General features: G+C 39.8%; 2 protein-coding genes across 3 annotated transcripts; one reads left to right on the top strand and one right to left on the bottom strand.

Annotated features, from left to right (window-relative positions):
- The first annotated feature begins 44 nt into the window (after positions 1 to 44).
- On the top strand, positions 45 to 5,688 carry uprt (uracil phosphoribosyltransferase (FUR1) homolog (S. cerevisiae)). Of its 2 annotated transcripts, none has more exons than XM_054598012.1 (8): positions 45 to 136; positions 211 to 587; positions 2,433 to 2,475; positions 2,561 to 2,630; positions 2,838 to 2,900; positions 3,371 to 3,532; positions 4,206 to 4,304; positions 5,434 to 5,688. In XM_054598012.1, the coding sequence occupies exons 2-8, from the start codon at positions 325 to 327 to the stop codon at positions 5,538 to 5,540; spliced, it is 807 nt and encodes a 268-aa protein (XP_054453987.1). In that variant the 5' UTR covers positions 45 to 136; positions 211 to 324; the 3' UTR covers positions 5,541 to 5,688. The 2 variants fall into 2 exon arrangements, with proteins under 2 accessions (XP_054453987.1, XP_054453988.1); XM_054598013.1 differs by having other exon boundaries at positions 51 to 136; positions 253 to 587.
- Positions 5,689 to 5,778: 90 nt separating this feature from the next.
- zdhhc15b (zinc finger DHHC-type palmitoyltransferase 15b) lies at positions 5,779 to 13,272 on the bottom strand. Its single transcript, XM_054598011.1, has 11 exons — positions 13,155 to 13,272; positions 12,712 to 12,738; positions 11,956 to 12,050; positions 11,718 to 11,838; positions 11,326 to 11,395; positions 10,962 to 10,994; positions 10,758 to 10,878; positions 10,442 to 10,574; positions 10,164 to 10,290; positions 9,649 to 9,767; positions 5,779 to 8,523 (listed from the first exon to the last, which is right to left on the bottom strand). The coding sequence occupies exons 1-11, from the start codon at positions 13,270 to 13,272 to the stop codon at positions 8,480 to 8,482; spliced, it is 1,008 nt and encodes a 335-aa protein (XP_054453986.1). The 3' UTR covers positions 5,779 to 8,479.
- Between the last annotated feature and the right edge of the window lie 10,182 nt (positions 13,273 to 23,454).

A 23,454-nucleotide genomic window follows, 5' to 3' on the forward strand; every position in this document is an offset into this window, starting at 1 on the left:
TACGTCACATCCGGTCCTCGCCAAATGCTGTCAGTGTCACAGCTTAGCCCGCGAGCCGCAGCACTTGACACCACGTTTTAGAGGAAAGATAAAGCTGTAGTTTAGAGTTCAACACGACAGGATCGAGCGGGGACAGGTACGTGAATGTGTCGCGAGCAGTGTTTCCTGTTAAAGTAGCCACGTGACCACGATAACCTCACTTCTAAACAGCAGGTCGCAGCTGAAGCACAGACACGTTGTCTCCTTTGTCAGACTGCGGTTCAACTGGGAACGTGGTCCGGCTTTAGCTCAGTATTAAGGAGGGGAAAAGATCTCAAACTCAGGATGCCATGCCACAATCAGCAGCTGAACAATGTGAGCAGTGGACAGGAGCATCCGATGAAGCAAGTGCGGTTTGCAAACAGCAGCAGCAGCAGCAGCAGCAGTGGTGGTAATGTTGGTAGTGTTAGTGTTGTTCCTGCAGTGAACAGCTCTGAACCCACAGATGCCTCCATACAGACTGACAGCCAGGACAACCTGGGACCTCAGCTTAAACTGCTCCCTCTGAACGACCAGATCCGTGAATTACAGACCATAATCAGAGACAAGTGAGTCCCCCCCTACTCTCCCATCCTGGCATGCAAACCACAACCAATAGGAATAACACAATACTTCTAAGTCACTTTCAAAACAAAAGGTCAGATGCTCATGTGCAAAGAGCAGCAGTGCACTTTGTATTCAGCCTTTGATTAAAGGAAAAGGCCTGTTTTTAATAATAATGATAATAATAATAATACATTCTATTCATAGAGCGCTTTTCAGAGTACTCAAAGACGCTTTACAGACATTTAAAAACAGCATATAAAAGCTACACACTAAAAACTTAAAACTTAAAACACACAGCATTAGTCAGACATTAAAAGCAGTTTTGAAGAGGTGGGTTTTGATTTCAGATTTGAACATTGAAAGATTATTGCAGTCTCGGATGTGTTTGGGGAGAGAGTTCCAGAGAGAGGGGGCAGCTGTTAATCCATAGGATATGCAGCTATTTAAGGCTATGGCATTACAAGTGAACTATTGTTAACACTGTATTGTTTACCTTTCAGAACCACACAAACCCAAACATACTAACACACATACACAGGCAAATGTGTATTGGATTAAAGTGCAGCAAATTGATCATTTGTCTCAGGCATCATCATTCGCATCAAGAGTTGGGGAACATATGGAGATCATTCTAACAAATGCACACTCCGCAATTGCAACTTTGAGTAGCCAGCCTGTAATTATTGAGCCTCTGCTACAAGGCCACAGTATCATAACTCTGCAGTCAAGTCTCATATAACTGTATCACATACAGTGGGCTATATTGAAACATATACACTATACTTGAAACATATATTGTCTTCCTTGCCTGCCCTAAGTTTGAATAAATTAATAATATATCGGTCTGTGTATTTGATGGATATAAGCACATTGGTAGTGATGACTGATCCTGTCAAACGCTTTATAAGATAAGATAAGATAAGATAATCCTTTATTAGTCCCGCAGCGGGGAAATTTGCAGACTTACAACAGCGTAGAGTAAAGTGCACACAAGAGACATAGTAGAAGAAGACAAGCTAAAAATAAAAAATGAAAAAAAAAATAAAACAAGTATTATAAATAAGCAATTAAAAAAAAACAGTAGAAAAAACAACAATAACTGAAATATTATATTTACAGACAGAGAAAAAAACAACAACTATTTTAACTATTTTTAACTTTTTTAACTATTATTGCACAGTGTAATGTGTAATGTATTGCACAGGTTTTTATTGTCATGTTATTATTGTCATGTGGTCATGTGGTCTGCTGGGAGCAGAGTTATTTCAACTATTTTGCCAGACAAAAAATTCATGGAAACTGGTGCTTGTCTTTAATATCCAGTGGACGTCCCAGAGTTAACAACAATACCATATATGACAAATATTTCACACAGTGTGAACATCGTATACGAAGAACTCGAACAAGCTCAAGAAGGATGTCCAGTTTATGTGATACTGGTAAGACGGTGTGGAACAAACTGATTTTCCCACCTCGAAACTACTTAAAGGCAAAATAATAGCAACTGGATGTTAAGAGGTTCTATACTTTTTCATGGTCACTGTTTTAATAAATAATCATTTTAAAAACTATCTAGAATGATATAATTAACATTTTCATCAAGCATCAAAATAAGCATCAAAATAATGTTTTGTGTAGTCTTAGCCTCATTTACCTCACCTTACACATAGAGGAATGTTCCCAATTGGCTCCACACTGTGAGGGGAAGTCGAATTGGAAGAGGGCACTGGTATAGGATCAGTTCCTCATTTCTGTATCATAACAGGAGACAAAAAGACGGTTTGGTGCATCCCTTGTGAAATGTACATAATAACTATCTAACCAAACTTTTATATTCATTTCTTCAGGACAACCAGCAGAGGAGACTTTGTGTTTTGTGCTGATCGACTGGTAAGATTGTGACTTTATACTACATACTGTAAGCTTATGCTTAGAAACTACAAGCTGTAAGCTTTTTTCTTTCTCCCAACAACAGATCAGACTAGTAGTTGAAGAGGGTTTGAATCAGCTCCCCTACTCAGAGTGCACTGTAACCACGCCAACAGGTGAGAATCTCTCTCTCTAATAACCAAGTCAAAACTGAGCTCCAGCATTTCATAACCATTTAAAAGCTCACAGATTATCATAACGAAAATGAAAAAAAAAAAGGTGCAGGGCTCCCATCCAGTGTTTTACCCTCAAGCATGTATGACCAGTGGGCTATTTCAATACAGCTACATTTGTGAATGTTCGTACTTTTCTGGTCTCTTCAGGGTACAAGTATGAAGGAGTCAAGTTTGAAAGAGGCAACTGTGGAGTCAGCATAATGAGGAGTGGTAAGTTAAACCTGCCGTCACACACCTACCAAATTAGAGTCTCCTTTGTAAAGGCATGTATCATGTCTTACATGAACATGTGATTTGTGCCGACTGCACTCGAGCTGTACATTCTTTTCTGCACATATTCATCAGGTCAGGTCACTGTGTGCTCTGGAAGTTTATTGAAAATGTTGATATTAAATAATGGGGCAATTCTGTACTTTGCAGAACATATTCTCTGAAGGCATAGCAGTCAGCAACTCTCACTTTCTCTCTCCGTCAGATTTAATGAGACTCTTATCGCTGTCAAATGCTAAACCATATGCGGTTATTGCAAACCCTATATTATCCTCTTATGACAGCAATGCTACGGCAGAAAATGTAAAATGTCTAAAAAAAGAAATGCTGCCAAACTGGTTCCTAACAACAATTGTACTTGAATACACACCTTTTTTGATCGAAGCTGTGCTCCTCGTGTTTCCCAACAGGTGAGGCCATGGAGCAGGGTCTCCGGGACTGCTGCCGCTCCATCCGCATCGGTAAGATCCTCATCCAGAGTGATGAGGAGACACAGAAAGCCAAGGTCTACTATGCCAAGTTCCCTCCAGACGTGTACAGAAGAAAAGTGCTGCTCATGTACCCCATCCTTAGTAAGTAACACAGGGCTGAGCACCGTTTGTCTAACTGATGAGTCCAGTTTACGGCCCTCAGTTGTACATAAATGTCAAGAAATGTCTATTGTTGTGCAAATGTAAAAAAAACTAAAAAAAACGTTTTCATGTATTTTTCATTTTGAGAAATCTCCCTTGTATTGACCTTCACCGGCAAGTCTGCATTACCACATCAGACCGGCCCATTCACACTGTTCTGATAATTATAGCTCTCATGGGGGAAATTATACACTGCCTGGGAGATAGCCACCAAGCTGCTGAATAGCATAATGAGGGCCGGCAGAAATAGTATCTTAATAGCCCTGGCTTCCCAGTGTGACAAAGCAGCATTTTCCTGCTGTTTTTGAAAAAATGTGACGGGGACCAAGCCGGTTTGAAGGTATGCTTCATCATGTCAGAGTGACGGAACATATGGTTACACTGATGCATGTTAAAAGCGTCAGAAATGAAAGCCTGCCAAGTGCACTGACTCATGGGCAGATCGATCAGCACACAGCTCCAGTACCATTTTGTTATGTGCAAACCGTCTACTTTAACCCTTTTTTAATTTAATTTAAAAATCATGTTGCATTATTAACCTTTAACATGGTAAAAGTGAGTGAGTTTTAAATGAACACATTTGTGTCAAACCTTACATTTTCTGTGTCTGCAGGTACTGGGAACACTGTGATTGAGGCGGTCAAGGTGTTGATAGAGCACGGAGTCCAGCCCAGACACATTATCCTCCTCAGCCTCTTCTCCACGCCTCATGGTAAAACCACCGCAGCCAGCTCATCGCCAATTTACTTTTGTTTACCCATCAGATTACACACTTTGTCTCGAATCTCCTCTCCACTCTTGTTCCTGGTGTATCATTGTCTCCTTACAATATACTGCTGGTAACCACACTGCAGATCCTGCTCAGCAGTGCAACAAACAAAGCAGATTCTTTTTAAATTGGAGCAGAAATAGTGTTGTACTGGAGTAGGTTTCTCTCTGTCAAATATCAGCCAGATTGCAAAGACATTTAATGTTGGTATTCATGGTTCACAAGAGAAAGATTACATTTTTTTAACCCCTTGACCTTGCTTCTAGTGCCAACATTGTGACAAAATGTCCTCTTTAGCACAAGAAATATTAAAATCTTAACGGCATGTTGCCAAAACATTTTCAGCACTCTAGCGACAACATGTTGGATAATGTAGGATGCCTAAGGAATTGGCACACCATTCACTACGATCATTTTCATTTACAACAAAATAAATCTGAATTTCTGTTTAGTCCATTAGGTTAACAAACTGGCAAATCTGTCTCTTAAAAAGTTTCCTTGGAACAAATTAGATGTATTGTACTTGTATACCAGCTGAAAGGATTAAAAAAGGATATCCATTAGCAGAGACATGTTTATTATCTCTCTCTTTGTGTGTATTTGTTAACCATACGGTCAACTGCCGTTCAGGATAAATTGGTTTTCAGCAACTTTTTTGGTTCTGTATGACTCGTGTTTTCAGCATTTCAGTAATGTATTGAACTGGACTCCAAATATTATCAAGAAGCCCGGGCTCAACTGCCTTTTTACTTTTTCAGCTTTAATCAGCCTCAACAGTAGTTAGGCTCTGCTATTGTACAGTATAACTGAGGCTGGCACGAATTTGGTCACTAGTTTTTTAGGTAGCCTGTCTCCTTTGTTAGGCAAGCTGAAAACGTCAGTATGGACGTGGAACACATACATCAGGATTCATCCTCTGGCAACCTGATCTTAGAAAATATGTTTGACTTTGTCTGTTAGATTCTCAGGTTTTGTATCACTTTCAGACACTATTCTTTACTAATTACTATTAGCAGCAGTGTTGCTGGATATCTTAGGTCAGGTTAGTAATATTCTTTACTTTTTCTCCTAGGAGCCAAATCTATAATCCAGGAGTTCCCTGACATCACCATCTTGACCACGGAGGTTCACCCTGTGGCTCCGACACATTTTGGACAGAGGTACTTTGGCACTGACTGAACGGAGGACAACCTGAGGAACATGAAATTGTTTTTGAGTATATTTTGTCTTGTTTATTTAAATGTATCTCATGTTCTCCGTGTTGTGCCAAATACTGCTACTTTCTCTCTCCAAAGTTCCAAAACTTGATAAAAAATTATTACTCTGACTTTATTTATTAATTTTTTGCTGTGTATTCTCATGCTAAAGAAAGAGGACAATACTGAACCATATAAAAAGTTCGACTTAGATGATTTTATTTTGCATGTTACAACTGGTGGAAAATAAAGAATTTATATTTGTTAAAGGACAAAATGAAACAATATCAGTTCTTTTAATAGTTCAGAGTTTTTAAAAAGGGAAGCGCCACAATCACATACTCCAAAGACAATTCAAAAGAGACCGTACTGTATGTGCTCTAGCAATATTGAACTCCTGTCCGCAATATGGGTATAATTTGTCATCTTCTCATTTTATAAATATCCTACTACTTGATAAAAGCACATTGCTTCAACAGTTTAATTTAAGTTTCACTTGATGGGGCAAAATATACAAACACTGCCTGCAGCAGTTATGAATCAGTAAACTCAATACACAGGAAAAAAAGCTGAAGATTACAATGATAAATAGACGCAAGACTACATGAAACACTCAACATCCACATCTTTCCTAATGTTTTATACATGCTTTCAAACACTGAATCATACCTCAGATAAAAACCACAGTTTGAATCAAGAAATTATTAGTGTTATGTATTGCTCAGACTTGAGCAGCATTTGATTTTGCTTTCCCAACATAGTAGAAAAACAGATCTGGTGAGGCAAGTTGATGTGTGAAGATCTAACAGCATCAAGGTTTGACAAAAGGCCTAACTGTTTACTGATACTAAATGAATATGTGTACTCCATTAAAGACATAGTTTTCAACTAAGTACACTGGATAAATACACAACCCCATAAACCAAACGCTCTCCATGAGACAAATCTGTATCATTGGTATTAAAAATTTCACAATACATAAAGACATGTAGAAAAAAAATGAAAACATACTATTGCAGAAGAGCGCTGACCTCTACCAACCAGTGGATGAGGATCAGTCATATATATATATGTATATACAGTTATCTGCATGTTTAAAAAGATAAAAGTGAAAACAGACACAGTAGAATAACCTAGTGTGTCCCTACTATAATTTATTTGTGCCTTTATGATAAAAAGCTAATTTCATTTTGCGTTCCAAGTGTTACTTTAGGGATGGCTGATATGGTAGAAAACAAGTTTATGATAATTATTTAAAAAACTGTATATCACAGTTTGTCTTGTATGCTCATCCCATATAGTAAAATTAAACTGTTCACTGCAATTATTTTAGTAAGCAATATGTGGCGAACATCATATAATGATGTCAAGCTATACAGTATATTCAGGATATGACTCCAACGATAAATTATTATTATCCTATTAAAAAGGTATACTATGCAGCAAGTCTCTCTGACTGTTTGTAAACACAACATTCAAATGAGCGAGAGAGCAGTGGTGGTCAAGCGAGCTAGAGAGTGATGAAGAGAGGGAGTGGCGTGAAACAGAGAAATAAAAAGTTATATCCCAATTGTTTCGCTGTGGTGACGTTCTGAAGCATTAATAAACACACCCACACTCCGTACAACTCTGCGGGAAGGTGCCTGTGTGTGCGTTTGTGTGTGTGTGCTTTTGTGTATGTGTGTCACCCCGGCTTTTGGTCAAACAGACACACAGACCTGCAGCTCTTTATACATTCATGTCACAGACAGAGAGAGATGGACACAGCAGTTTAACCTGCTCACTACCTTTTGATAAAGTCCTGACCTCACTTGTACGCTGTTATCGGCTGACTGGTTCACACCTGTGCACAAGAGCTGACGCCCAGAAACGAACACAGCAAAGTAAGAGGGAAAGATAAATTACAGATACAGACACTGACACAAACTTCTCATGGGTAATCATAAGTGATGATTGAGATGGATTACTTTTTTTTTGTGAGTCTATACATTGTTTTTTTGGGAAGTTCCTGCATAATATACCTTTAAGTTTGCTGTAATTCTCTGGTTTAGATTTCAGGATTCATTTTTAAAACACAGTGAGCTGTAGCTGTGAACCAAAGCTACAAATATATACTGGTTCTGTTTTTATTACTGTCACCATTCCGATCAGATCAGCTGAAGTACTGTATTAAAGCATAATATGAGAGGTTATTTCTTAAATAAGTGCCCAGAATGTTGGCACCGTCTATTCACAAGCAGGGTGCTGCATACATTCTTAGGAGACATGGACTCCCAAAACACAAGAATAAATATATTAATAAGGCGGCTGTCAAGTCAGGTATAACAATATGCTTATGGTCATAAAAAAAAGAAAAGGTCCTATGTTAATATGCTTTAAGACCCAAACTGGATGAGGCCAGAAAACTGAATCACTATAAGAGACGTCTGGAGCATTACGGGCGTCAATTTAAATACCACCCTTCACAGATAGAAGGTGTGAACACTGTAAACCCCCGGCCCAACAATGAAACAGAGGCATATAAAGTAGTACAGTGCCAGACCAAAGCTTCCCAATTAACACTAATTAATAATCCCACAGAGGCCAGTGCCTTGAGATGAACAACCAGAAGGATACACATATACAACAGGTAATATTTGACAAGTTTTTTGACCGGATCACAATGATACTGTTTGTCCATGAGAGGAGAGGTGATGCTACTGGTTGTCCATTAAGTTACTCTATTCATCATTATGTAAAACACATGGGTAAAAGTGGGCAAAAACAACCCAATTGCAGGTTTTAATCCACACGTTTGGCCCCCTTCAGATTTTTTTTTTCAGTGTCTGAACATCCACATGATTTGGAATGCATTTGCCTCGTGTGTGTGTGATATTAATCTGTGTCCTCTGTACGATTGTAGATTGTCCCTAAATTAAACTACTATCCTTCCATCTCTATGGTAACAGAGGGGTCTTGGTCCTCAACTGGAAAGAAAGACAAAAACAAGGAAATTTCAGCATACAATATTTCATCAGTGTTTGTTGAAATTGATTCAGCTCTTACAGTAATTAACGTTATGTTGCATATGACCACCAGGGGGCAGCAGAATAGTTTGGTTAAAACTGTTGTGCTGGTGGAGATTAGTGCCTAGAGGCTATTGAATTTGAACACGAAAGTTTGAACACAAACACATTTGTTCTTTTGGTCGGTTTCACTGTCAGAATCACATGTATTTTTTACTTCAGTGACAAAGTGTGTCCTTCTTACTGCTTTTGGTGGAGACTAAAGTTATTGTTTTTAGGTGTGTTCCTAGTACAGTCTGAGTATGCAAAGGTGGGAGGTATATATATATTTATTAAGATGGATCCACGTCAACTGCTCAAATTTTTAAGTATTTTGTATAATGGAATTAGAGAAAACAAGTGAGTTATAATAGACATTCTCACGTTTTATGTGAAGACAAATTAAACTTTTTGTTTGGTTATTTACTGAAGCTTAATAACTTCTAGTTAAAATAAGCATTTTACTAAAAGACATCACCATGAAACCTCTTCAGTTGATTGCTTATATAAAAAAATATTTAAAAAATTGAATTACAAGTTTTCTGAAATGTTATAACATACAAATGAGGAATTCTATTTTGAAATTTGTGCTAATTTGCATACATTTCCTGAATATAAATCTGGACATCGGATAATCCAGGCTCTAAATTCTTGTTGTATTTTGTTTTTATTGAGGGGATTCTATTTATCACTTCATAAGGCTTTCATATCATTTCAATATTGTGATAGTTGGGGAAAGGCTTTTGTTAGCCAATTCAAGCGACATTTAAAAAATAAAACACGAATTCAGAGCACATATTAAAATTCATTACCAATCAAAAGTTCGTAATCCATACATTTTCATGGAATAGGAGTTATATTCGTTGTATTGGCACATTTACTGAGGTTAGACACACTCAACAACTATTGGTCCAGTTTATCAGGTGATGTCTCAACTTTATTCAACATTATTTCAGTTTTGAGGTATTGAAAAGCAGTTTGCATTTGAGGAACTTCGAAGAAAGGTGGATGTTTAAATATGCATATGACAAAATTAAAGTGACTCACCCAAGCTTCCTTCCTCAGAGCCATCATCCGACTCATCCCACATGTCCTCATTAGCTAATAAGGGGTTGTGGGACTCAGAACTCCGATTCTTCAAGGGGAAGTAGTGGCCGTTCCCTTGGCTGACGTGTCCAGTGCATAAAAGAAGATGGAAGCCAGTTAAGGAACCATGACCTTTACCTCGTCCCCGCCACTGATCCAATCCCTCATTCTACATTTTGTTCATTAGCGCCAACTCTGCTACTTATAAAACACAACTCTGTATTCTGCAGACAGTCATATTAATATTGTCCATCCTATCCACTAACCATATCCTTTTTATCACATAACTAACTATTTTAATTACAATCACATGTTTGTTGTGTGGTCTTATGTTCTCTGGTTCTATATTTTAATTATGTCAAATGCAAACCATTTCTTTTATAGAGCTAAGTCTAATATTTAAGAAATGCTAATGCAAAATGAGAACCTGAGGATTATTATGCATCTTAACTTGCTGTCTTTTGACAAAAACTTGCCTTGTGAAAACAGGGATGAACCACAGCCTCCGATCCTCTCCAAAAACCTGCTGCAGGTTTCTGCGTGTGCCGACATTGAAGCCATTTCTGTCTGGTCCACTGATAAAAACTGGAGCTGAGAAGGCCTCTAGATAAGGAAAAACAATTAGAATATGATGTCAATTCTCCACATCTACTTTTACAAAAGGAAATACATTCACCAGGTAGTGAGAGAGAAGCTTCATGAGCAGCTTCACTTTTAATCTTGGGATTTCTCTGATAAATATGTAAATCCTCACCTAAAGTGGATCGGTTCTTGGCCACCAACCAACAGTGGTAGCCAAAGAGGAACATGAGACTGACAAAAAACATGAGCGCCACAAACATGAGGAAGAGGACATGGAACTTTGCGGGCCCATTTGGCAAGTCACCCTGGGAGAGAGAAACAGGAGAGTGAGAAACTTGAGAAAATTGTTGGCTTTAAAAAAAGAGAGAGCTATAACTCATGACACAGGGTTTAGTAAAAATAGTGCTGTCTATGTGCAAATAGATCTTTGTCATATGACTCCATTATGATGTTAAGCATGAGTGATCATTGTGACTAATGACACTCACCACCCAGAATTTGAGGAAATACTGAAAGACTGTTGCTGCAATGAATACACAGTACAGCATGGAGTAGGAGAGGAAAAGCAGGAAGAACTTGTAGTTTGAAAAGCCCACACAGTTGTTCACCCTAAAAGAAAAATAATTTGGGGGTCAGCACATGATTAATGCATACATTCCTTAAAACAGGGTGAAACAGACTAAGTGACTTACCAGGGACAGTGGTGGTCCATCTTCAAGACGCACCTTTTAAAAAAAAAACCCACACATTTTGTTTCTGTATATCATTTTTTTTACAGTAGAGCAGCTATGTTAAAGCAGTAAATACTTTAATACCACTTTTTATATCATACATTTCTAACTTGTCATACGACCTTCTTTACATGTCATGTGATTGCAGTCTGATTCCTTGTGGTAAACATCTTCTCTGATTGATCCTTAAGATATTCTCTCTGAGACATAGTGTGCCAACAAATCAACCCCTTCTAATTATCTCAACAGACCCAGGCTAACAAATATCTCCTTGCCTTGGGCAATCTCTCTAGATGAATGGATTGAGAAGGAAAGAGTGACTTACGTTTCACAAACCGAGCAGTGGTGACAGCGGTCAGGCTTCAGTACCTGGCAGCGGTCGCAGAACCTGATAGCTAGAGACAACATGATGGCCAGTTGAATGAAGACATTTGAGATGAGCTTACCCTTCACCTTACTTCCTGTAGCCTAGAACTTAGTCTTAGCAATCAGCACTAATGAAAGAGATGCATTGGCTGATTACTCTGGATGGAGGGAATTGCCCTAGCATGCTTCTTTTCAACATTCAAAGATTATGTGCAAGATGACGGACTGTGGCTAATGTACCTCCCTTGCTACTCCTCTTGTTTTGAGATATGAAAAAATAAGTGCATATTTCCATATAAAATCCTATCTTTGCTGAGGAAAAAAAGGAAATTACTTCAGATGACAATTTACCTCCAGATTGAGCTCGACTAAAGATGGGCAGTTTCTTTCCAATCTCAACCAGGATTTGTTTCTGAGCATCTGGCCTCTCTTCCATCTCGTATCGTTGCTTGTCTGAGTATGACAGCTGAAACTAGAGCGACAAACATGCATGATCAAATACATATTCCTTCACATTACAGACTTGTTATATGGTAAAATTAATCAGTAACGTGATGTTCAGCCTGTCATCTTTGACAGTTCAGGATACCTTTTTGCATGGTGATGCAGGAGGGGTAAATATGGACTTCCAATAGGTCCAGGAGAACATCACAAAGCAAACATGAAATACCAGCAGATAGGCCACTGCAAGCACAACAAACAGGTACATCCATTTACTAAACAACCATAAATATTAGTCACATTACTATTACTATTACCTGTATCATTGCGCATATTAGCTTTGCTTCCACTCTGAAGCCCTTTTTGCTTTCTCGCTTTGCAGGTTTCCATGAATCGTTGTGGTACCTGGACTGAAGTCGTGCCTCCTGCTGTGAGCCGGCTGACACCCACTGCTACTTCCATTATTATTATTAGTCACATTACTATTATTATTCCCTATTTCATAATTATAATTCTACTATAATAATTGCTGCTGTTATTATAAGTAGTCTTAATTTTTTCCCCTTCGTTACTCTGCTTACTACTCTTATTATATGAATCATTCATGTCATATACATTGAATGTGTTGTGTCTCTGTTTTGTTGTTCATTCTGTACACATGACATCTATTGCATTCTGTCCATCCTGGGAGAAGGATCCCTCCTCTGTCGCTCTCCCAGAGGTTTCTTCCTTTTTTCTCCCTGTGTATGTGAGGATGTTGCATGTGTACAGATTGCAAAGCCCTCTGAAGCTAATTTGTAATTTGTGATTCTGGGCTATACAAAATAAACTGAATTGAATTGAATTGAATAAAATAAACGCAATGTATTGCATAGACAATACGGCAGATGTGAGGGTCACTCACCTTTTTCCAGTGTGTTGGTGAGTGTAACTATAAAAACAAAGAATATGGCATTTAAAAAAACAAAACACAAGAAGGATGCATCAGACCAGACACAGTGTAGCAACTGTTACCACAAACACTGTTTTGATTTTTCAAAAGAGGAACAACATTCATTGGCTAACAGGACTAGGCAGGATCACAGGTAGGAGCTAGCTTAAGGAGACAGGACATAAGCCTGTGTATGAACACTAACCTCTTGGTGGCAATGAGAAATGCAATAACCAATCCTTTTTTATATATATAAATAGCTAAAATACACATGAACTTAATCAAAACACACACACCCTAAACCACTTCCTGCTCTGCTCTATCTAACACGACATTTGTCAACACTGCTGTGCGGCAGTCTGCGACGTCCACAATGAGAGAAGCCATTAACAATCACAACATTGTCTCATACTTACAAAGACATAGCTCAAATACGTAGGCGTAGTACGACCACAGCACCACGCAGGTGATGATAAGGACAGGTATCCAGGAGAAAACCCTCTGACAGCACCTCAACCCTCTGGAGAGAGCCATGTTCCACCTCTGATCCGATCCGCGCTCGACTACCATTCCTGGGATTCATCCAATCAGTGACATCGGCGAGCGATTCACCGCAGCCCGAGCGACAGACCGGTGTCCTGGCAGTAAAATGATCATTTATTACAGTATTATGTGAATACAACTATTCATTTTATATATTGTACAACTATTATGCTTTTTTTTAAAAAAGGACAAATTGAAGAAAAAAACAACCCAAAATGTTTAGTTCATTGGCAAAAAAAAATTGTGATACATACAGGGGGTAAATAGAAGTATTGAACACGTCATTTATTGTAAGTCGCTTTGGATAAAAGCGTCTGCTAAATGACTGTAATGTAATGTAAAATGTTAAAAGTCTGCACTTGTCCCTGAAATCATCATTCATTTTTATATGTATAGTCTACCTGTACTTTTTTTTATTACCCTGTGGTGTGTCAAAATGTATTATGTGAAAAAGGAATAATGTAGCTTAACATCTGTAAAATTTGTTATTGATGTTGCATCATATTTTATTTCTCAGCTCAGCTCAGTTCGTTGGGTTGTTACCGACATCTGGTGAATTTCATGTCAATAGCACCTTTAGAAATATATTTATTGAGAAAAATGGTGACGTGTTCAATACTTATTTTACCTGCTGTATATGAAGAAAGAAGAATCAGACACAAGGATTCCTGATGTTTCCACAGTCAAGTGTACTTGAACTGAACTGAGAAATAAAATATGATGCAACGTCAATAACAAATTTTACAGATGTTAAGCTACATTGTTCCTTTTTCACATAATACATTTTGACACACCACAGAGTAATAAAAAAAAGTACAGGTAGGCTTTACATATAAAAATGAATGATGATTTCAGGGACAAGTGCAGACTTTTAACATGACTTGTATATGGTCGAGCATGAAAAAGCACAACTCAGCACTTTTTTTTTACGTGATTGACTAGAATGTGGACCGCAGAGAGCAGACCAGGGGGGAGAGAGATGGAGGATAACAAGCAACATGTGTCTCCAGCTAGACAAGAACTGGGGATTGATTCATATTTTCTTTTGCAATTACTAAAACACAATTTCTGAAAGTATGCAGGCCCTCTTTGTTGAAACTCTACACACAAGATCCCAAAACATAAACACGTTTTTGCATCACAACTTCACACACAACACCAAATAAATAGCTCTTTCCACATGCCAACAAAAACACTATTATCTAGAGCCTTTGGCCTTTTCATTCGTGTCATGCTGTAAATAAAGACTTTCAACACAAATGCAATGTGATTATTCTCAATACTCACTTTAACTCACTGTAACTGAAGATGACATGAACATAGTTACTATATTGTATTGTAAACAAAATACATTATATTGCAGGCAAGGTCCTCTAATTGTCTCTCAAAAATGTGCCCCCTTGTTGCACACATCTGAGATGTATTAATTGTGTTCTAATTGATTACAAGTGTTTTCACAGGTGCATTCTGGGTGCAGGAGATTACTAATGGTATTTAAATGGCAGTGTTTAGCAAACACCACACAGGCTTTTAATTTTAGAATGATGTGTGTGATGTAGATAACTATGTGTTCTTATTTTGTGTGGTTTAGAGTTTCAAAGTTAGTGTAAAGCAGACAGTTTATTTATGGTTTAGCAAACCTGGTCAATCGGCTACATGCATGGTTTCAATATTCCCACCACACTTTCCTGTTTTTGTGTCTTGGCAATTGTAAAAAACAAAACATAACTTTAAGGATACTTTTTTCAATTAAATGCTCTTGTTTACTCCTGTGTGCTTCATTTGAAGGTTACACAACCAGCTGGATTCTGGTCAAAATCTCTACAGGCCACACACACACACACACACACACACTCTCTCAAACACAGACACACACACACACACACACACACACACACAAGACAACCTTATTGTTTGCCTCCCAAGAGAGAAAATTGGATCAACATTCTTTGAGTTTAAGCCATGAAAACTGCTGCACTTCATTTACTTTTAACATAAATACTGATGTTCACCTTCTCCATTAAAACAATCTGTGAATTACATCATCTTCGGTTGTTTCTCATTTGATTTTAATGTGATAATACTGCATCGAGTTTCTTTCATCCTTACCTTCCCCCAATTTAGACACTACAGCTCAACTTTTAAATTTGACTGGATTGAATTAAAAGATACTGGGGGGTCATTTTGTGCATTGCACCAACACACAAATACAAGATGCATCAAAGGAAACATGTATTTAAAGAAAGAAAAACACAAATGAGTGCTTACAAACCCAGTAATTCAACATGTTGTTTGTATTATGGAAGGATCTGGATTTCCAGTAAAGATGACAAAAAATAAAACCACTCGTATAAGTGGCAGCAAATTCACACACACATTAATTCCTCACCAGGGAGGTGAGTGTTTTGTGGTTAACATCGAAGTATTGTTTAACATCTATTTATGTTAGAATATGTGGGAATAGCTATATGTGCAGTATTTTGACATTAACAGGTTACAAGATATCATATATTATAGATGAACTGTGCAAGCAGTGTCATAAACTGCAGTACAGTCTGGGTCAGAGGTAGTTTAGCTTGTACTTGTGTTGCGAGCTGTATGTAGCTGCTTCAGCTCCCCCTGTTTGATTTAGAGTTAGTCTATAGGTCAGAATGTTCTAGAAGTTGTCACACCTTTGTGGTATGAAGTAGATGCTGTAGGTGCTTCATGCATTAGTTCCTCACCGCGGAGGTAAAAAGGATCGTCTGTTAAAGTCTTCAGGGTGTCAGGTTCAACCCTACGACGGTCAGCCTTTCATCCTGACTGCCTCCCATGTCTCGATGTCGCCTCCGCTTAACACCAAAGCTAACAATGCTCAAGGACCGATTTACTGTTGTGGGCTGAGAAGACTCATCATGAACAAGAGCTGTGTTTTTCTCTGCTCAGCGCTGGTTCAGAAAAAGCTGTTCACTCTAGATGCTGACAGATGTCACTCCTATCGCTCGGTTGGAAATATACCTACAGCTTCCTTCTAACTGAGGCTGAGCTGCAGATTATACTCCTATAGTTGAAAGTCTCTGTTTGGCTCCTACAATCACCCTTAAATAGAGGGGCAATCGGAGAACTTGTAGCAACAATGATTGAAACTTGAATCGACTTTTATTGAGGCGTGAGAAGAAGAGTGTACGGTATCTACCCTGCTCTTAAGGCAAAAAACTGCAGCCAACCGATTTGTGATTGCAAACCTTCCGACTCCACAACCTTGACACAGTACTTTTAAAGACAAGAAAATAAAGGTTTTGCACCACTGCTGTTTTTTTTTCTTTAAGTTTTTCGTCCTCTCTGCTGTTATAGGTTCCAAATAGTGTGTTAAAGGAATTCAGTTAGGATCATAGAGTGGCAATCCAAGAACCAGCTAACATTTCTGTCCACGAAATGGGGAAATTTCCAGCACCTAAATGCGCCATTTAGTTTATGTCTGTGTTTAAATGAACATTCTGGGTTAAAACGACATCAACACCACATGCACTGTGCAGCAGTCACCAATGGGAGGCACTGTGAGACAAATTACTTGGATTCTTGCAGCCACAGAAATCATCTGAGCAGCTCATAACACACATTTACCATCACCCGTAAAATAATCTCAGACTTGAACCTAAATTAGCTTACAGTCAAATTTCAGTTTAACATGAGCTCAATAGCAGTGTTCATCCCACTATGCAAGTTTCAAAATCTGCATCAAGGCAAACTGAGGCTCAATAGTTTGTGTGAAAAACAAGGTGTCCAATTAGACTTGTTTGAACATAGACTTGTGTTTTTCTGGTTCACAGTCGTCTTTGTAAGACAGAAAGACAGCAGAGAAACAAACTGATCTAAAGCGTTAAAGCCTAACATGGCTGATGTCACCACAGCACTGATCTTTGTCTAAGAGTGTGCAAACTCATCTTTAATATACCCCATTAATTCCTCCTCCATCCCTTCAGAGAGATGCTGCTTCCTTTTGTTCGGAAAAAGATTCGACATGCCGTCATCCTCTGACGTGGCTGTCTACCACAATGCGTAACAACCAGTGTTTCAGTCTCCCCATTACTGAATGCTGTGAAACTCTTCATCGTGTCACGGGACCCCAGAGTCACCGGAGCATTTAACTGCGGACCCTAACAGCCCAGAGGGACTGTTGATCACAGGCGTTGTAGAGAGCTTTGTGTTCCACCACAGTACCACCTGCTCTCCACTCCTTTACGTAATGCAGACTCCCTCTTTGCAGTGCCTTCTGGGATATGGGTGTGAGGTGAGCTGCGCCCTTTACTGACCTTCTCTCTCCTCCATCACACATGTTCTCTCCTCTCATTCTTAAGGCCTGCGTATTTCCCTGACATCTTCTCCCACTTCAACACATCGTCCGACGCTGGCTCTCCATCCAAATTCATCTCTCTCTCCTCTCTCTCTCTCTCTCTCTCCCACCCGCCCCCCAATCCCCCTCTGTCTTCCCCTCTCTTCAGGCAACGGTGTCGGCAGCCGGGCGATGACAGCTCTTCTCTCATTCAACCGCTCACTGGAGGCAGGGAGCGGCCGTCCATCCGTCAGCACGGCAGCAAACCTCTCCACTACAAAGCCATTGTGACTAGCAAAATAGTAACAGCCTTTTAATCAAAACATTTTCCTCCACATAAAAGTAAAAACACAAACAGCTCATATCAGCAGGTTGAGGCAGACTCCTTGTCTGAAAGGTGTGTGTGTGTGTGTTTGTGTGTGTGTGCGTGTGCGTGTGCGTGTGCGTGTGCGTGTGTGTGTGTGTGTGTGTGTGTGTGAGTGGAGCGTGGTGGAGGTGCATTCCATGCCGCCCTGGTGGTAGTCTATGTAAATAGACAGTAAGGGCTGGAGGAGAGCCTGTTTTGGGGGAAGTCATGCATGGCTGCAGAAATGTGTGAAAGGACCCTGCTTCACAATGTGCCACCATGGAGGCGTAATATCTGCAGAGAGGAGCACGATGGCCGACACAATGCGGTGTTATTGGAGTTTGCTCTTGAGCTGCTGCTCACTGCTATGCCTTGAAGATGAAGTGGCACTTAGAGTGTGCATTTCATTTGACCCCTGAGACTCTCATGTCATGCAGTTGTGCTCTGCAGTCACGGCTGGTTCAGGGAATGCTGATGATGCTAAGCACTTGGGAGGGTGATTCATTTGGGATGTGTGTGTGTGTGTGTGTGTGTGTGTGTGTGTGTGTGTGTGTGTGTGTGTGTGTGTGTGTGTGTGTGTGTGTGTGTGTGTGTGTGTGTGTGTATGTGTGAGGAAGAGCAACAGAGGTACTATTTGTTTTGCACACTGTATGTTTATCTCGTTTTTTTATTATTACTATTCTTTTGCAATACTGCAAGATGATGCAGTGTTGTGTTTGATAGGATTTCCATTTCATTCCCTGCATGCTTCAGTGTCTGGACAGGGAATTCATCGTGTGTGCATCCGTTTGAAGTCAATATGGAGCACATATTGGAAAGTCTGCATTCATCTCAACATATTGTCATTGGTGTGCGTCCAGGTGATCAAAGAGTAGCCTTTCCTAGTTGCCCACATTTAGACAAAAGGTATGTGTGCAAAAATCAGACTTGAGCACAGGATTAATTAGAGAGACAGACCAGTACCAGAAAACACAACTATGACTTCACAGAACACGGTCACACACGTCATTTGCAATTTAGCTGAACACAACACAGAATAAGACCTTATGCATTCTACCATTAACTTATTAACACCAATGCATTGCCCATTAGTACTGTCGAGAAACAGTTTTTGGTGCATTATGCATGTATGAATAAGTCATGTTGGAATCAGGGAGACTAAAGCATGCTTTTTCTGACATTGTTTTTACGTCATACAGCCAATTGTTCTGACTCTGAGGACGACTGTAGAGCTTAAAGGTCTGCTTCTCACCCCACTGGTGGACACGGCGTACCATGGACGTCTGGAAAGCTGTTGGGTTAGTGTGACATCAGCAAACGGCACTCAGCGGAGCAGGAGAAGCCCTTAAACAAGGCTACATTTCTGCCTGGCCTCTGCTCATATTCACACTTAACAGCAGAACAAACAATGACAGGGCGGGGAGGAATTACAGACACCTCACCCAGCATGTGTGAAAATAAATCTGCTCAAGGGTGGAGACCTGTGTGTCTTCGACAATCATGGAAATTTCAATGGCCACGCCATGAAGGAGGGCTACACGTTTTAATAAAGGCATTTCGTTACGCCGTGTTCTTGTCACGCACTCATGGGCGATTTCGAAAATCCCATGCTGCCTTGGGAAACCTGCGTGGAGCTCTTTTCATTGCCTTGACGCTAACAGGATATAAACTGAAAACATATTTCATCAGGATCATTGTTCTTGATCTCTGCGCTTGTCATCAAACAGATTAATTGCATTTTGCCAAGTGATAAAAATACTACATTGTGTCTAACCACATGATAATATTGGGAGTGGAACATCAGAGGGCAATTGTAGCAGCTTTGTCGCTTTCAAGGGCCCTTTTGAAAGCTAAAACACCGCCTGTGCTCTGTCTGAACTAAACCACCTCCTCGCAACTGAAACACCTCATGGAAAATGTGATCTGGAGATAACCCCTTTCTCCTCGGAGATAGTGAGAACAAAAGGCGATCCTTTCACTCAGACTCGTTTTCATCACCTCAAGAGGACTTTCCATAAATATGATTGGTTGTATCAATATGTGTTATTTGGCTGAGTGGAAAGGAAGCCGTTGTTAAGTGCCATCGGTGAGATACAAACAGAGGCTGGGGATAAAGAAAGACTGCAGCAACTGGACACAGAGGGCAGCTGGAAAGTCTATCATCTCACAGGTTTGCATACTGTTTGCCTTGTGTTGTACGTCAGCCTCCAGTGTCCCCCCAAGGACGCTTAAGCTTTACCAGTCACAACATACACAATACCACACACAAGGAAAGATGTACTAAGCAACCCCCCCCCCCCCCCCCCCTCGGGAAGTTTTGAATTTCTTGTATCAAACTTTGTCAAGACAGAGAATGTATTGAGAACAGCAATAACCACAACAGGAATATGCAGACATCCCTTTTTTTCCCCCCATACTGCCTCACAAAACCGATCACTCACTGATGGTGCAGCAGGGAATAAAGTTAGACAGTGGAAGGCTTCATTAGCTTCTGATGATCCAGTCCGACTGACGCAAACCATGTCAGGTTCATGTGGGACCAAATCAGTCTTCTTCCACCATGGGTGTCCGTCACTCATCCTCATGAATACACACCTCTGTGCAATATATACACACACACAAGATGGACACAGTATGTCAGTCGGTCGCTCTCAGGATTAATGATATGGAACTACTTAAGCATACATACACTTTTAAGACTTATTGCCTACAGTATGAACAGCGATAATGAATAATCCAGGTGCTAATCATCAATCCTATCTTTTTTTCTACCTGTCCTTCCTTAGATGGCCGTCCATACCTGAGCACGTTGCTGAGATCAGACTCACTTGAGGACATGGGCCTGGTTGGTGAGAGGACAAAGGTTAACTCAAGTGTCAGCACTCTGGTACCAGATGTGCACAACTCTACCAGAGCCAGTTCACACAAAGCACAGAGCTCTGACAGAGCAGTAATGTGGCATAAAAAAAATCTGGGTGACAACAGCTCATCTGTCTCCCACTGCAGTAGTTTGCGGTAAGTTATGAGCATCTCATTTGAACCATACACAAATGAATGCTTTCCAAGATTACATGCTCATAAATATTCTGACGAAAGCCTTAAGCGAAGAGGTGACCCCGTCAGTGACAATAATTTACATTTCAAAAGGTTGCAAAAACACTTGAACGGCTTATTTCTTTTTTCTTTTTTCCCCCGTCTGAAAAAATGTGAGTTTGGGTTGACTGTTTTCCCAGTTCTGCATGGAAAGGGTCTGGAGTTATCATCGCGGAGGAGATTCCTGAGCAGGTACTTAAGGGAATCTGTTTCCATGCTCCAATCTAACAGACAGGGGCAGGGAGACAGACAGCGAGAGTGGAATAAATAGAACAGGGAGATGAATGTGGGAGGAGATGGAGAAAGAGCAGGACGGCTGAGAAGTAATGAGAGCGAGGAGCAGACAGGAGGGTAAACAAAGCATAGGTAGACGAGATTAAGAAGATACATGAATGTAGCGGATGCTGCAAAGAAAGATCCAGGTATAAAGTGCAAATAGAAAGAGTATGGGAGTGGAAAGGGGCTTATTGAGTTAGTAATGCAGTCAGAGCTGTGAGAGAAAGGCAGACAAAGGTGGCACAGAGTTGTAAACCACATTAAAGAAACTCAACCACTGCATTTAAAGCCCCCTGATGTAGGCATCAATGTGTTTTCATGCTCCGGGTTACTAAAACAAACAGGGTGACCGTGTTTTGTTCTGTTTTGCGAGGAATGTAACAGATGCAGTCTGGAGCCGCAGGGGGCTGGTTGGTAGTCATAGCACATGTTGTTGACCTTGTCTGCACCCCCAAGAAACCTGGACCAGGCCGCTGTATCTAATACATACATGCCTTTGAAGTTCAGACTGACAGACGGACAGACAGACAGACAGACAGACAGACAGACAGACAGGCAGCCGAATAAATCTGTTCAAATAACTGCCTATGCCAGCAGGAACACTTCATTATCTGGCATTGCATATAAATAGAAAAGAATACATAAACCATGTGGTGCAAGTTCTTACTCATTCTGTAAAGAAATCCCCTACCAATTTGTACAACTCTGCATTACGCCTGAGGGTTCACACGGTGTAATCAGTCGTGATGATAGAAATGAACACCAGCAAGAATCTCTCTGTTGCCATTATAAACAGTTCCTTAATTTTTTTTCTCCTGGAAACAAGTAGTGAAGCCATTCAGGTAGATTAAGTCACAGAGACAACTAACATTCTGATGGTTAGCAGGTATTATGTTTACCCTGTTCACCATCTTAGGTAAGTGCGTTTGCATGCTAACATTTGCTAATTAGCACTAAACTCAAAGTGGGAATTTGTTTAGCAGATATTGAAATATTGACCTGATTATGGTGCTATAGGAAAACTTGCGGAAACACAGAAATTTATACAATTTATCCAGAGGGAGACATGATTGTCTGTCTAGAAAACCAAAAATTCAACATTAAGGTGCTAGGGGAAAAGTCAGAGGATCAACAAAGTCAGTGGGATTCATCCTCTGGGGACCATGAATGTACAAAATATCATGGCAATCTACCCAGGATATATTTAAGTCTGGATCAAAGTGATGGACTTAATGACCGACATTTTGTGTAAAAAAGTTTTATGGCAAAAAATGTATTAAGTAAAATTGTTATGTTATATGAAATCAAAAATCATTCTGAGTAAAAAACCTTCCACCTAATGATTTTTGTCAGTATGTTCAAAGAACTTTTTTTTTTTTTACCAAATCTTCTTTCATCAGTAGGTGAAATCTGGTTTCATTGAAGGGCTTTCCACTGATGTATTTTAAACGCTCCATCTTTCCATTGGCAGTATCATGTAAACCCTGGCAGCTGACTTTGTCTCCATTGTTACAGTCCCACTGCTGTCAGGACCACCGGCCAGACCGACAGCTGCCTGGAAAGAGATTCTCGTGGGTCCAAACAGAACCTCAGTTGGGGTCCTTCGGGTCTCAGGGTGAAATCCTCATGAAATGGAAATCCTCATCCAGTCTGTGATGTTCTCAGAGCACACCTATACATTTTACAGACTGCAGACTACACCTACAGTGACCCCAATGCTATATACTATGGCATGTTATTCCAGAGACTATATCAATTTGACAACATAAGCAATTACTATCAAAAGAGTGCAAACACAAATACTTGATAATGTTTGTGTGTGAATCATTGATGGGAAACAGTAACTGAACGAGTAAAAACAAGTTTCACTTTAATAGTCATGTAAGGTTAATATTATGAGCCACTGCTGCACTTCTTCCTTGGATTTAATTCAGGCTAATAAGAATGGCAATACCATTATTTTGCTTCACTTAATCTTTAGCAGATTTTTGTCATCAGCTATAGTGTTGGAGATAAATTACCAGATGTAGAATATATGCATTTTGTGTGAAAATTGTTTTTACGTCATACATCAAAATTCACAGTGCAAAAGTCGTACTAATGTAAAATCAAACTGCCAGTGGATGTTGTTGCCCCACAGACAGAG

The sequence above is a fragment of the Anoplopoma fimbria genome, chromosome 4 (genome assembly GCF_027596085.1).
Source record: "Anoplopoma fimbria isolate UVic2021 breed Golden Eagle Sablefish chromosome 4, Afim_UVic_2022, whole genome shotgun sequence".
In the NCBI taxonomy this organism is placed as follows: Eukaryota; Metazoa; Chordata; class Actinopteri; order Perciformes; family Anoplopomatidae; genus Anoplopoma; species Anoplopoma fimbria.